Here is a 16,644-nt window from a genome sequence, read left to right as displayed (position 1 = left end):
CATAACTATATCCTCTCTCTTCTACACCATCAATTTTTTCCTCTATAAAATATGTTATAGTATCTCCCATCTTTGGAGAAAAACAAAATTTTGTTTCTCTCATGACATTGCCTATTTTCTCTGCTCTCCTGTGTCAATGGCAGTGTAAGTTATGCTTAGTCACATATAACATAAAATCCAAAATCTATGAGACAGGGTCTGTTTTCTTTTATATAAAGGAAGCTCAGAGGTAGAGATTATGGGTTCCTACTGTCCCCAGGGACCCAAACTCCTCTGTCTTCCTGCTTGGCCATCCTTTGCATATAACTTCCATGCTCAAGGTCACCTTCTGACCCAATATACCTACTGTACTCCAGACATCTTATCTATGTTCCAGTTTTCAGCATACCAAAATCTAAAAAAGATATGACTTATGACTAAGCACTTCCTGGAAGGTAAAGCAAGAACAATTTCTAGTGTAGTGGATTAGTAATATTGCCTCTTTAGCTGGATAGTGAGTGATTGCATTTTATTTTTAATCACTATATAATAAATAGACATGACTAACCAAATAGGAAAAGGAGTACGTCAAGGCTGTATATTGTCACCCTGTTTATTTAACTTATATGCAGAGTACATCATGAGAAACGCTGGACTGGAAGAAACACAAGCTGGAATCAAGATTGCCGGGAGAAATATCAATAACCTCAGATATGCAGATGACACCACCCTTATGGCAGAAAGTGAAGAGGAACTACAAAGCCTCTTGATAAAAGTGAAAGTGGAGAGTGAAAAAGTTGGCTGAAAGCTCAACATTCAGAAAACGAAGATCATGGCATCCGGTCCCATCACTTCATGGGAAATAGATGGGGAAACAGTGGAAACAGTGTCAGACTTTATTTTTCTGGGCTCCAAAATCACTGCAGATGGTGACTGCAGCCATGAAATTAAAAGACGCTTACTCCTTGGAAGGAAAGTTATGACCAACCTAGATAGCATATTCAAAAGCAGAGACACTACTTTGCCAACAAAGGTTCGTCTAGTCAAGGCTATGGTTTTTCCTGTGGTCATGTATGGATGTGAGAGTTGGACTGTGAAGAAGACTGAGCACTGAAGAATTGATACTTTTGAACTGTGGTGTTGGAGAAGACTCTTGAGAGTCCCTTGGACTGCAAGGACATCCAACCAGTCCATTCTGAAGGAGATCAGCCCTGGGATTTCTTTGGAAGAAATGATGCTAAAGCTGAAACTCCAGTACTTTGGCCACCTCATGCGAAGAGTTGACTTATTGAAAAAGACTCTGATGCTGGGAGGGATTGGGGGCAGGAGGAGAAGGGGACGACAGAGGATGATATGGCTGGATGGCATCACTGACTTGATGGAAATGAGTCTGAGTGAACTCTGGGAGTTGGTGATGGACAGGGAGGCCTGGCATGCTGCTATTCATGGGGTCGCAAAGAGTCGGACACGACTGAGTGACTGATCTGATCTGATCTGATGTTTAAAATACTCTCTTGTAGATTTTCAGTGTTTAAAACAATCACTTGACAAAAGAAAAACAAAATAAATGAAGAGAAAGAAAGAATTAATAAAGAACAATCATGACATTAATAAAATGGGAAATTGATACATTGTAGAAATAAGAAAAATCGCAAAACAGAATGTTTTCAAAGGTTGATAAAAATCCTCTGCCAAGTGTTATTAAGGAAAATAAAACAAATATATGAAGAATGTGTAAGGCAATAAAACCACAGAAACACACAAAAGAAATTAGTAGCTAATACAAATTTATGAAAGAGTTACTAAGGGTCAGACACTGTTTTAGATATTGTATCATTTAAATTTCACACGTGTAAATATTATGTAATTTAATTTTCACAACAGTTTTATACATAAAATAGATTTTACTGTTATCTCTATTTCCCAAATGAGACAAACTTAGCAGAGAGAGGTAAAGAATTTCCCCAAATTTACATTGCTAGTAAGTGACAGAGCTAGATTAGAATTAGGCAGTGTATGTCTTTAATCCTTTCTCAACATTGCCTTTCTTCAAATGTTTATCTCATGGAGGGTTGTTGTCCGGAAGATCCTTACAGACCACTTTATCCTTTTCTTATTTTATGGTAGAGGATCTTTTTTTGGATTGTCCTAAAAAATGGAACAAACTCTTTGGAGAGATTTAGAAGAGTAAGTAGAGATGCTGTTGACCTAAAGAACAAATACAAAATTTATAATAAAATATTATGTACAACTCACGGCAATAAATTTGAAAATCTAGAAGAAGGAAATAATTTTTGAGCAAAATATAAATGATGAAATTGACTTAATAAGCAGGGAAAAACCTAAAATGAAATTAATAACTGTATAAGAAATTGGAAGTATAATTAAAGGTCTACCTTTTAAAGACACACCAGTCTCAGGTGGTTTTACAGCAGAGCATGTATCATTTTTAAAGAACAAGTATTCCTATCTTTTTTAAATTATTCCACACCACTGGAAAAAAAAAAGGGGGGGGCTTCCCTGCTGACTCAGTGGTAAAGAATTCAACCACCAATTCAGGACCTGTAGGTTCCATCCTTGGATGGGGAAGACCCCCTAGAGGAGGACATGGTAATCCACTCTGGCATTCTTGCTGGGAAAATCCCATGGGCAGAGGAGTCTAGCGGGCTACAGTCCATGGAATCGCAAAGAATCAGATACAGCTGAAGCAACTGAGCATGCACAGGGGCCGATAGAAAGGAAAAGGTGGAGCATGAGACACGCAGGGTCTTAGTTTCTCGACCAGGGATCAAACTTGTGCACCCTGCAGTGGACGCATGGAGACTTAACCACTGGGCCACCAGGGAAGTCCAGGAATGTCTATCATGTACTAAATGATTTACCTGTAATATCTAACTGAACACCTAAAACTCACACCAGTTAAAAGATGAGATATCTGAGACTCAGAAAAAGTAAGTAACTTGCCTAAGTTCATTCAGTTTAGAAGCAACTAAGTAGTTACTTGTCCAGGAAAAAAGTCAATAAAGAGAATATCATCTGAGCTTCTGAAATTGTTACAGTATTATTCAAATAATTAGACAATTTAAAAAATGTTAAAGTCAAGGAGTCAGTTTTTACAAAGAGGTGATTGTAAATAAGGAAGGATTTCCCCCAAGCAGTGAAGGTCTTCAAGGTATTTAAGGGGAGAACTTCATTGTGAAGAATATAAATGTCAGTTTGTAATAAAAAATATTCACACACATGGAAACATGAAAGAAACATCTGAATAAAGGCATGCCTAAATATTTCCAGTGGGTCCAATTATGCAACTAGCAGACATTCCTTACTTCTTTTTAGTCTCTATGACACGATCCGTTCTTTCTGTGGCAGTAGATGCAGAGACCCCTGCAGACCAGAGAGTGCCTCCTATGAATAGAGCTGAGCATGGGATAAAGTTCCCTCAGCTTTCTAAAGATATGTGGTGATGAATTAAGAAGATCATTCCATTATTTTTCTTTCCCAAACCTTTCTTAAAGCTTCTTTCACATCCTTGTTTCTCAAAGAGTAGATAAGGGGGTTGAGCAGTGGGATCACCACTGTGTAGATCACAGCAACTGTGCGGTCTTGGGTCAGGGAGTAGCTGGACCTGGGGCGCAGGTACATGAAAAGTGTTGTGCCATAGAAGAGGCACACAGCAGTGAAGTGGGAAGCACAGGTGGAAAAGGCCTTGAATCTGCCCTGGGCTGAGTTCATTCTCAGGATGGTGATGAGAATTAAGAGGTAGGAGACCAAGATGGTGAGGATACAGCTCAAAAGGTTGAAACCAGCAAAAATGAAGAGCAAGATTTCACACAGTGAGGTGTCCACACAAGACAGAGACAGGATGGGTGGTCCATCACAGAAGAAGTGAGTGACCACGTGAGTACCACAGAATTTCAGACTAAAAATACAGCTTGTGTGGATCAGAGAATTAAGAAATCCTGCACCATAGGATCCCACAATCAGAGAGGCACAGACCGTAGGAGACATGGCAATTGGGTAGAACAGGGGGTTACAAACAGCCGCATAGCGGTCATAGGCCATGGCAGCAATGAGATAGCATTCACTGGTGGCAAAACCCGCATAGAAAAACATCTGAACCACACAGCCAAGATAGGTGATCACCTTCCTCTTGGCCAAGAAGTTCACCAGAGTCTGGGGGACAACCGTGGAGGAGTAGCAGAAATCCAAGAAGGAGAGGCTCTTCAGGAGGGAGTACATGGGTGTGTGCAGCGTGGTACTTACATGGATCAGAAGAAACATGATTAGATTCCCCAGCAGTGTGATAGTGTACATGCCCAGGAACACCACGAAGAGCAGCTTCTGGAGCCAGGGGTCACTGGTGAGCCCCAAAAGCTCAAACTCAGTCCCTCGGCTCAGGTTGGCCCCTTCCATATTTCTTCAATGCTCTGTGACGTGGAAAGAGAGGACCACCAGAAAGAAGTGAAACCCCCAGGGGTTCTCGCTGGCTTAATTCTGCCCTAAGGACAGCCTTCTGAAGATTGCTGTCACTGAGGAAGTCTGGCTTTGTCAGTGGAATTCTGTCATAGAGAAGTTCTCCTCAACTTGGCTGATTAGTCACTTAGGAAGTATTACTTGAGCAGCAATGGAACATAGAAAAGAAATACACAATTTGGCCTCTTAGGGATCTTAAAAAATTCTAAATAATTTAACAATTACTTACCAAAAATTTATTGACCATCTTCTATAAACTTAGCTCTATGTTCTTCCTGTCAGGAATTTAAGTATGTCTGACTTCAAGAAGCCTATATTCTAGAGACTATATATATTGTGTTTAAGCACACAAGCTGTGGCATCAGACTGGCAAGGTTCCAGACTGAGACCTCACCATTAGCCAGCTATGTAACCTTGGGAATGTTACTTAATCTTACTTCTGATTTTCAGTTTTCTGTAAAATAGGGATAAAAACACTAATCTCAAAAGTTTATTGTAAAAATTCAATGAGTTAATTCATGTAAAGCACTTGAACAAAGCCTGGCACTTTGAGAAAGAGTGTTAGCTTTGATTATTCTTGTTGGAGAGAGAGATCTAACACAAAACTAAACAACAATAAAAATAAATAAATGAAACAGCGACGAGATTTAGCAAACAACCTACCACCAAACAAAATAGAAGGGAAACGTGTACTAAGTGAGAGTGACTAAACAAGACTTCAGAGGATCTGGAGAATTCTAGAGGAGTGGAAGGTGGTTCGTTGGCTCAGCTATAAAATTGCTTCTCAGAACTTGGCACAAGTCAAGCACTATTGTGGACTCTAAAGGTGATGGGGGTTGGGATGTGGAGAAATAGGCGTGGTATAAGGCTGCAGAGTGTACACTGAGACCTTGCACTCCAGAGCATCAGCCAAGGGGAAAACATCACCCATCCTTCATGAAGGCACCATCATTTCCAGTGAATAGAATCACCTTGTTCTCAAGGGATGTTGGGGCCAGCAGGGGAGGAATAGCCCCTCCCCAGGACTAGGGCTTTGTAAAAATGCCTTTTACATGCAGAGAATGAATAAAGTCATGATGAATAAAGTCATGATATACTCTTGAGAGTTCCTTGGACTGCAAGGAGATCCAACCCGTCCATCCTAAAGGAAATCATCCTGAATATTCATTGGAAGGACTGATGGTGAAGTTGAAACTCCAATACTTTGGCCACCTGCTGCGAAGAACTGATTCATATGAAAAGACCTTGATGCTGGGAAAGATTGAAGGCAGGAGGAGAAGGGGACAACAGAAGATTAGATGGTTGGATGGCATCACCGACTCAATGGACATAAGTTTGAGTAAACTATGGGAGTTGAAGATGGACATGGAGGCCTGGTGTGCTGCAGTCCATGGGGTCACAAAGAGTCGGACACGACTGGGCAGCTGAACTGAACTGAACTGAACTGTACCACCTGAGCACCACACTCTCTCCTGCTCCACTGGCTGCCTGTTCCTGAATTCCCTTGGGCTCTGGAGTCAGCTAAGTATCCTGTGCTCTTTGGTGAGGATCCTCAGTTGTGAAGACGTTGAAACCAGCAGATGTGATAGAGGAGGCTAGAAAGGGAAAAAATTGAGCCCCCTCCTCCTGCCCTGAGGAGTAAATGAATAATGGAGCTGTGAAAGATGTTGGGAAGATTCTAGAGAGGAAAGAGCTGTCATGAACAGGCGAAAGATTCTAGTTTGTCCCATTGGCAAACTTTCCAGAATCAGCAAACTGCCAGAGCAGGGGAAGACTCTGGAATATGGATAACTAAATTTATCCATAAAATTGTTGAGGGACTTCCCTGGTGGTCCAGTGGTTAAGATCCTGTGGTTAAGACTCTGTGTTCCCGATGCAGGGGACTTGGGTTTGATCTCTAGGCAAGGAACTGGATCCCACATACTGTAACTAATAGCTCATAAGCTACAACCAAAGATCCTACATGCCACAACTAAGACTTGGCACAGCCAAATCAATAAATAAAAATTTAAAAAAATTTTAGCTATCAAGTAGATACTGAAGACACTATGGCTATTGATGGAACACTGTGAGTGGTGACTGGAAGAAATCATTGTAATGCCCAAAGAGATAACATCCCCTAATAAAGTTGCAATACAAAACCCAAGAGGGCAAATTTGAACACAGGGTACTGGTAACATCTTTTAGAGCACATGGAGCATAACTGACTTATTTGGTGTCACTGAGATGAAACTTTTCAGCCATTCTGAACCCAACTGTTGCTAGTTTATAATAAACCCTATTATTGCAGGATTGCAGACAGCCCCAGATTTGGGTTGCAAACGGCATTGGCCCTATTGGTGTCAAAAGCCAACCCAGCTTCAAGGCAAATTACAAGGACTTTAAAGAATTAACTGTAAAAATCTCAGGATGAATAACTTACAGGGACTTCAAGAAATTGAGAAATGGTTATTATGAGTGAAGTAGAACTTAAGACCCAAGTTCACACCTTCTTCAATAGGTGGTTTCAATGTGGGTAACAGGTCTGCAAGTACTTCTCTGACTAAAAAAGTAGACAAAAGCTGAGAAGAGTAGGAACGCGGCCAACACGCAGGCTGGGAGGTGGGATGGAAAAGGGTAGGGTAGTGGGTAATGCAATGGGTAGCTGATCAGAGCCTCTGATTTATTACTCGCTTTATGTCTACTCGCTTTCTCTTCTTCTCCCCTTTCCTCTGCGATCCCTCTTCTCCAGTCTGCACTAAATTCAAAACTATTCAGAGTATAGAGAGTTAGTCAAGCAAGGGATTGTGGACAAACTGACATCTCTGACAGTCTTTCAAAGGACGCTGGAGTGGGGTCTCCATGGCGGTCCAGTGGTTAGGACTCCTTGCTTCTAATTAGGCAACATGGCCAAAATAATAATAAACAAATGGAAGTAGTTCATCTTGGAGGGGAAAAAGGATGCTGGAGTAACCACTATTTCTGTTGGCTGTAGTTTATACCTGTGAATGGAAACTAGGAAGAAAACTTGAGTGGTCTAGTCTAGTCATGCTGGAGTGGAGTGTTTAGGAGTGAGAGCAGGCGCCAGGGGCCTGTAGATGAGGGAGGAATAAGCAAGGGTTTTATTATACCTGTTTCTTTGCCTTCCTCCTTGGGATAACAGAGTGGGAGTACAATGGAGAGCAGGCAGCCAGAGGGAGCAGCAATGACCTCAAACAGTGAGCAGCAATGACCTCAAACAGTGAGCAACAATGACCTCAAACAATGGTTTTGAAACGTTAAGGCACTCTGCCCAAGGTTCCCTGGAGAAACTTGCTGCATGTACAGATTCTAGGTACCAACTTCAGAACATGTGATCTAGTACATCTAAAGCCAGGCCCCCAAATCTGGTGAATCTGAAACAGGTGGTCACTGACCACACTTTGAGAAACACTAAACCATGGAGTATCTTCCCTTGAGCCACATATAAATATCCTTTTCTGAGTTGCTAGAATTCTCCATGTCCTGGAAAATCAGATCAGCCTGTAGGATAAGGTGGTTGTCCTGGACATTCCCTTCCTTCCAGAAGACATATCAGTAGTTAACAATTCCCAGAAATCTGAGTATTACTTGGTGAGTCAAGCACCAACGAATTTCGTCCTTCAAGTTTGCTTTACAAGTTCATAAGAAAACCATTTAATTCCAACAGAGCATGTAACTTAGGTGGCAGAGCTGTTGCTCTGGAGGTCAGAACACAATCTTTCATTAGAAAAACAGTGATGACAAAGCCAGACTCATTGGGTCCATAGACGGAGTCTGGGGATCAGAGCCTGCTATTGACTTTAACCTCTCACGTGGTGAGGGGAGGGAGGCAGCCCCCACCCTGAGAGGCACTCACAGCTGGTCCTGTACTGGGAAGAGACACCCCAGAGCCATCTTTTCCCATGGGTGGCCCATGAGCTCACAGCTGGGGAGGATGTTGCCTTCATTAATGAGGGCTTAGCAGGCAGGTGAAGAAGTAAGAATAATTGGCCCCATATAGATCCATTAATGTGCGTTTGCAGAGTTACTGAGTTTCTACCCTTGAGAAATCTGGTGACTGGGACACTGGGAATAAAGGGAAAAGATCCATACCAGATCCCTGCCAATACACTGATCAGTAGCCCCAAAGGACCTCGCTATCTCAACCCCGAAATGAACTCTTATGTACTTATTATCTGTATTTCTTCTGTGCTGGAGAAACAAGTTTTTATAGTTTTTTTTTTCCTTTATTCCAGTTTCCCAATGTACACAGTAACCTAGGCTACAGTGGAGGACAACCTCTCTATCCATCAAGATCATAATAAAATTAGAGGTATGTGATTTGCTTAACACATACTTGGGGTTTTCTAGGGATAGTTCTGTTATCAATTTCTAATTTAATAGCATGTCATCAGAGAACATGCTTTGTATGACTTGAATACTTTTGGATTTATTGAGATTTGTTTATGGCCCAGAATATGGTGTATTTTGATGCATGTTCCATGACCACTTGAAAAGAATTATATTCTGCTGTCGATAGGTCAAGTGGTCTATCACTTTCAATTACCTCATGTTGCTTAATAGTGTTGTTCAAGTCTACTATAGCCTTTCTAATTTTCTGCCTACTTTTTCTATCAAGAATTGAAAGGGGAGTACATTGAAATCTAACTATAATTGTGAATTTTTTTTTCTTGCAGTTTTTCAGTTTTGCTTTCATGTATTTTGAAGTTTTGTTATGATGTATATAAATATTTAAGATTATTATGTTCTCTTGATAAATTTTCCCACATACATTATAAAACGGCCAGGAGCTGAGAATCACTGGGGCCATCTTGAAGGCTGGCTATCAGAGTCCTCCCTCTGGCCCTCACTGATTCTTGTCCAACTTATACATGAATATATGCTCAAAATATACTCACACCTCCCCAAAATCATTACAGTATCAGCTCTAAGTCCACAGTCACATCATCTAAATCAGGTATAACTGAAGTATGGTCCCTCTGTAAGAGTATCTTGACTACAGTTCCTCTCAGTCTTAAGACTGGTGAGCTAAACACAGAAGTCCCATCTGGCTTCTATACACACAAAACATATAGTGGCAGGACAGGTACGGGATAACCTCTGCAGGAAAAAATGGGGGGTGGGGAAAGGTGGGCACACAAGAGTCACTGAGTCACAAAAATTCTAAAATCCCATAAGATACTTGTTGGCAAGTCCTTGATTAGGACTCAAATCGTAAGAATAATTCTCTGTGGCTCTTGGCTCCACTCGGAAATTATAGTTGTCCTCACTAAATTATCCTTCACTTTATATGAAAGCTAGCCTGTGTTTGTAAGCTGAGTAGTTTTCTTAGCTTGCTTCCTGACTGAAGGAGTTTGGGAATTGAAAGGCTTCTCTTCATTTTTTTCTTACAGTTCAGTCTGGTGGTGGTTCTGTCATCGTGACTTTCTTAAAACTTGGGGGTCTTCTGTGACTCTTATTAACAAATCTCTCTTGACACAGCCCTTTGCCTTGAACCTCTGCTGAGATTGTTGAGGGCTTGTGCCCTGAAACTTTTTGGAAGTCCTATATCATTTAACTGAACCATTCTCTGAGACACTACCTTAGATCTTTCTAAAGTCTTAACAAAAGATTTTACCGACCCTCAGTTTCATCTTTGTTATTTATTTGGCCATGAGCCGCTTGAGGGATCTTAGTTTCCTGACCAGAGATTGAACCTGGGCCCTCAGCAGTGAGAACATGCAGTCCTAACCACTGGACAGCCAGGGAATTCCCAGATTGCCAATTTTATTAGGCAATTCATATTTTCTACCATCTACATTACTGAAGGCACCAGTGTTACTTAACTCTCTGCAACTGAATAACAGAGATTTTTTTTCCCTCTCAGTTTCCAATAACATTTTCCTCATAGTTATCTAAGTCCCATGTTTATCTTTATTGGCAGCCTTCTCAAAGACTATCCAGAATTTTGCTAACAGTCTCTTCAAGGCATTTTAGACTTTCACTAATCCTCTCCTCAAAGTTCTTTCAGCTTCCTCCCACCGTACTGTCAAAGATGCTTATAATTTTTTAGGGTTTTGTTAAATCCACATCTCATTTCATTTACCAAAGTCTGTTTTATTATCTATTGCTTTGTAATAAACTGTCCTAAAATTTAGCATCTTAAAAAAACAATAAACACTTAGTATTTCACATGATTTCTATGGGTCAACAATTTGAGAGACCTTGGCTTTCTCATGGAGCTGCAGTTAAGATGTCAACTGGAGCTGTTGTCAGTTGAACCACTGGAGGATCTGCTTACAAGATAATTCACTCACTTGACTGGTGTTGATGCTGTTAGGAGCAGGAGAACTCAGTTCTTCTACACATGGATCTCCCCACAAGACTGTTTGAGTGTCCTCCTGACATGATGACGGCCTCCCTGCAGAGGAGGTGAACAAAGAGAGTGCAAGGAGAAAGCCACAGTGTGTTTTAAGACCTTGGAAGCCTCAGAAAGCACACACACTGTTACTTTCACAGTATTCTGATGGTTACTCAGGTCAGCCCTACTAAGGACTGGTGAGGGCCAAGAGGGCCAGCTATCATATTTGGAAGCTAAGATGGAATTAATTCAGTGTCTTGAAAACTGGGATTTAAAGGGAAAGAATCAAACATTTATTCTGCATTTCCTATGTGAGCTACCGCATCTAAAATATAAAGACAAAGAAAACTCAAAAGTAAAAAAACTGAAAAATGTATATACCATGCACATTTTAACAAAAAGAAATCTAGTTTAACTATGCTAATATAAGTTAAAGTAGACATTAAAGGAAAGAGCTTTAGGAGAGACTAAGGGCATTTCATAATAACAAAAGGGTCAATCCAACAGGAAGATGTAATAATCCTAAAATTAATATGCATTTAATAACACAACCTCAAATATATACAAAGCAAAGGGATAGAACATAGGGTGAAACAGATTACAATCATAGTTGAAGATTTTAACACATCTCTTTTCACTAAACGATGGGACAAGCTGACAGAAAATCACAAAAGATATAAAGGATGTGAATAAACAACTAATGAAATTGATATACATAAAACAGTGCACCTACAAATCACAGAATGCACATTCTTCTAAAGCAATATATGCTTTGGATATTTACCAAAATGGAACATATACCTGGCAATACAGTAACTCTTAACACATTTCAAAGGAATGAAATTATAAAGAGTATGTTCTCTGAATGCAGTGGAATTGAACTATAAATAAAAAAGATAGTTATAAAATCCTGCTTAGAAATTAAATAATAGACTTAAGAAATTAAGCAATAGACTGACTTCTAAATAACCAGAGTTAAAAGAGAAATCACAATGTTAATGAGATACAACAAAGATTTAAAAGATACAAGAATATTATGAATAATCATCCCAATAAATTTGAATTTAAATAAAATAGAAAAAATCCTTAAAGAGCACAACTTATCAAAACACAGAGGAAATAATCAGAATAGTCCTAAAGCTAATACAAATTTTAATCCATTATTAAAAATTCCCTACAAAGAAAACTCTAGACCAAGATGGCTTTATCAGTAAAATTTCTCAAATATTTAAAGAATAAATAACATCTATATTACACAGAAAATTCCAGGGGGTAGGAAAAGAGGAAATTCTGTTTAATTTATTATAAGAGACCCATATAAGCCTGACAACCAACACCTGGAAACAACACTGTAAGAAAGGAACCCCAGGTCAATTTCTCTCATGAACAGAGAGACAAAAATCCTAAATAAAATATTTGTGTGTGTGTGCTCAGTCATGTCTTTCTGTTTGTGGCCCCATGGACTGCAGCACACCAGGGTCCTTTGTCCATGGAATTTTCCAGGCAAGACATCTGGAGTGGGTTGCCATTTCCTCCTCCAGGGGATCTTCCTGACCCAGAAATCAAACCTGCATCTCTTATGTCTCCTGCATTAGCAAGCAGATTCTTTACCACTAGTGCCACCTGGGAAGCCCTAAATAAAATATTAGCAAAACAAATATAGTCATATATAAAAAGGGTACATATTACATCAAATTGATTTTATCCTAGGGATGCAAAGTTGATTTAACATTCAAAATAGAATCTAAACAAGGGGTACAAATGAACTCATTTACAAAACAGAAGAAGAGTCACAGATGTAGAAAATAAACTTATAGTTATCAGAGTGTAACAGGGGGAAGGGATAAATTGGGAGATTGGTATTGACATATACACACTACTATATATAAAATTGATACTGAGACCTACAGTAAGAACCTACTGTACAGGGACTTGCTGCACAGGGAAATCTACTCAACACTCTGATGGCCTATATGGGAAAATAATCTTTAAAAAGAATAGCTATATGTATATGTAAAACTGATTCACTTTGCTATACACCTGAAACTAATACAACATTGTATATCAACTATACTTCAATAAAAATTTTAAGAAAACATTCAAAATAAAGACTAAAATACATAAGTGTCACAATTAATGGAGAATAAACATTTGCTAAAACTTCATACCCACTCATGATTTTTAAAAATCTTTGCAAACTAGTGATAAAGAATATCCTTAATCTAACAAAACATAAATACAAAAACTTTACAGCAAGCATCATGTTTATTGGTTTTAAACATTTAAAATCTAATAAATAGTAAAAACTTTCTCCCTGAGATCAGGAATGAGACAGGGTTATCCTCTATCACAATTTTGATTCAACAATGAACTGGACAGTTTCTATCAATAGTGTGTAATAGGCAAGAACAATAAATAGGTATTGGAAAAGAAGAAACAAAACTTTTATTATTCACAGACAGCATGATTGAATACATAGAAAGTCCAAAATCAATCTACGAATTTAAAAGTTAATCTAGCAAAAACCTGAATACAAAGTTATAAAAATAAATTATTGGAAAAAGTTATTATAAAATAAAACATCTTAAATGATAGCATTTACCTTGGTATCCAAAATTAATTAAATTCTAATGAAAGTGCAAATAGATGGGGAAACAGTGACAGACTATTTTGGGGGGCTCCAAAATCACTGCAGATGGTGACTGCAGCCATGAAATTAAAAGACGCTTGCTCCTTGGAAGAAAAGTTATAATCAATCTAGACAGCATATTAAAAAGCAGGGACATTACTTTACCAACAAAGGTCCATCTAGTCAAAGCTATGGTTTTTTCAGTAGTCATGTATGGATGTGAGAGTTGGACTATAAAGAAAACTGAGTGGCAAAGAATTGATGCTTTTGAACTGTGGTGTTGGAGAAGACTCTTGAGAGTCCTTAGGACTGCAAGGAGATCCAACCAGTCCATCCTAAAGGAGATCAGTCCTGAATATTCATGGAAGAACTGATGCTGAAGCTGAAACTCCAATACTTTGGCCACCTGATGCAAAGAACTGACTCATTTGAAAAGACCCTGATGCTGGGAAAGATTGAAGGTGGGAGGAGAAGGTGACGACAGAGGATGAGATGGTTGGATGGGGACAACAGTGGATGAGATGGTTGGATGGCATCACCAACTCAATGGACTTGAGTTTGGGTAAACTCCGGGAGTTGGTAATGGACAGGGAAGTAAGTCTAGCATGCTGCAGTCCATGGGGTCGCAAAGAGTCGGACACGACTGAGTGACTGAATTGAACTGAAATAATGAACAGCATGAAAGCTACTAAATAATACTAAAACAACTAAAGAAGACTCAAAATTATAAAAATTCATTCCATTTGATCTATAGATTACATTCAGCCCCATTCAAAATCCCAATAGTTCATCTTTAGAAATTGCAAGCTGATTTTAAAATTATTACAGGTTTTTAAAAAGGCCTTCCTCAAATCCTGTCTTTAGCCAAAGGACTGGTAAAGGGGTGGCCTAGGAGAATAGACAATCTTTTTGCAATATTCACACTACTCCAATCACCAAAGCAAAAAATGCAGTCAGCAATCCTGAATAAGGAACGTAGAATTCCACCTCATTCAGTAGTAGTGAGACACCATTCTCTCTGAGAAGCTGAGTGGAGGGTCTAGACTTCCATTCCTGCCTGACAGTAACAAAGTACCCCCCTGAAGACTCATAATGTCAGTAGAGGCTTAATCAAAAGTCTAAATTTCTACCCTTACCCAGCAGTAATAAAGCATTTCTCCCCATGTCAGCAGAGGCTGAGTGGAGAGCATGAATTTTCACTCACACCCAGTGGAAAAAAGAGGTGTCCTTCCTTACTCCAAACCAGCAAGGTGTCATTGGAGGCCTGCTAAAATACAAGATGTAAATAAGATTTTAAAAATCATAAAATAATACCCAGTCAGTCCAGAGTACAACAACAACAAAAAAAACCACTTGTCATACCAAGAACCAAATGAATACCAAAATAACACCAGATGAACACCAAAATAACGTTGATGTTGGAATTATCTGAAAAACATTTTAAAGCAACTATCATACAAATGCTTCAATGAGGAATTATAAGCTTAAAACAAGTGAAAGAACAGAAAATTTCAGCAAAGAAATAGAAAATACAAATTAGAACAAAATTGTATTTCCATTGGCAATCTAAATTTCCAAGTTAGAACTTAAAAATAAAATAACTGAAATTTAAAACTAGCTGAATGGGCTAAAATAGTACAAATGGAGATGACAGAGGAAAGAATATGTGAATGTGAAGATAGTACAATAGAAACTTCCCTATCTAAACAACAAACAGGGAGAAAAGAGATGGAAAAAACACAAAATAACTCTCAGGTACTTGTGGGACAATAACAAGAGATCTAGCATTTGTATGATCACAGTCCCAGAAGAACAGAAAGAGAATGAGAATTTGTTAATTAAAAAAAAAAAAAAAAGGCTACATTTCCCTCAAATTAGGTGACAGGCATAAACCTACAGATTCAAAAAGCCTAGCATATAATTCCTAACAAGATGAACCCAAAGAAAAATCACACCCAGAACATCACAATCGAACTTCTGTAAACCGAGAAAGAAGAAAACATCCTGAAAGCACGTAGAGAGAAAAAATGCATTACCTACAGGGGAATAAGAATCCAAATGTTAGATTTCTCATGAGAAATCATGGAGGCCAGAAAGAAGTGGCACACTTCAAGTGCTGGAAGAATGGTGAAACTTGAATTCTTTATCCAGAGAAAATACCCTTCAAGAAGGAAAGTTAAATAAAGACATTTTCAAATGAAGGAAAACTAAGAACTTTTGTCAACCAACCTAAGCACAAAGCAAGATCTTTGAAAAAGGATCTTGAAAAAAATCTTGGGACATTTGTAAAGAAGAAAAGACAATGAAAAAAGTAAAAATATGACTAAACATAATACACTATCCTCCTCTTGAATTAAAAAACAATTCTGTTTGATGGTTGAAGCAAAAAGTGAAATTGTCTGTCGTGGTTCTCTATGTAAGTAAAAGAAATATTTAAGACAACTGCATGATGAAGGAGCATGGTAAAGGGATCTAAATAAGGTAGTTTTCAAAATTTTGCCCAAAATGGTAAAATAAAAATAGTAGACTGTGATCAGTCTTTTAGGTATAATGTAATATCTAAGCAATATCTAAAACACTACCCTTAGAGGAAAACATAGACAGAACACTTGATGACATAAATCAAAACAGGGTCCTCTATGACTCACCTCCTAGAGTAAGGGAAATAAAAACAAAAATAAACAAGTGGGACCTAATTAAACTTAATTAGGTTTAAGTTTAAGCTCTTTAGGTTTAAGCTCTTAACTTAAGAGCTTTTGCACAGCAAAGGAAACTATAAGCAAGGTGAGAAGACAACCCTCAGAATGGGAGAAAATAGCAAATGAAACAACTGACAAAGGATTAATCTCTAAAATATACAAGCAGCTCATGCAAGTTAATACCCGAAAAACAAACAACCCAGTCACAAAGTGGGAAAAAGACCTAAACAGACATTTCTCCAAAGAAGACATACAGATGGCTAACAAACACATGAAAAGATGCTCAACATTGCTCATTATTAGAGAAATGCAAATCAAAACTACATTGAGATATCACCTCACACCAGTCAGAATAGCCATCATCAAAAAGTCTACAAACAATAAATGCTGGAGAGGGGAGAAAGGGAACCATCTTGCACTGTTGATGGGAATGTAAATTGATACAGCCACTATGGAAGACTGTATGAAGAGTCCTTAAAAAACTAGGAATAAAACCACCATATGACACAGAAATCCCACTCCTA

At 38.7% G+C, this 16,644-nt stretch overlaps 1 protein-coding gene across 1 annotated transcript; it reads right to left on the bottom strand.

Moving 5' to 3' along the window:
- Window positions 1-3,456: 3,456 nt before the first annotated feature.
- On the bottom strand, window positions 3,457-4,492 carry LOC129620486 (olfactory receptor 5AU1). Its single transcript, XM_055536298.1, has one exon. The coding sequence runs from the start codon at window positions 4,390-4,392 to the stop codon at window positions 3,457-3,459; it is 936 nt and encodes a 311-aa protein (XP_055392273.1). The 5' UTR covers window positions 4,393-4,492.
- Between the last annotated feature and the right edge of the window lie 12,152 nt (window positions 4,493-16,644).

The sequence above is a fragment of the Bubalus kerabau genome, chromosome 10 (genome assembly GCF_029407905.1).
Source record: "Bubalus kerabau isolate K-KA32 ecotype Philippines breed swamp buffalo chromosome 10, PCC_UOA_SB_1v2, whole genome shotgun sequence".
Classification (NCBI taxonomy): Eukaryota; Metazoa; Chordata; class Mammalia; order Artiodactyla; family Bovidae; genus Bubalus; species Bubalus kerabau.
Note: the sequence above shows the minus strand (reverse complement) of the source record. Positions and strands in the feature narration are given on the sequence as shown.

What these genes read in the sequence shown, in the direction of transcription:
- LOC129620486 (XM_055536298.1), bottom strand. Translation starts at nt 4,392, where the DNA reads ATGGAAGGGGCCAACCTGAGCCGAGGGACTGAGTTTGAGCTTTTGGGG.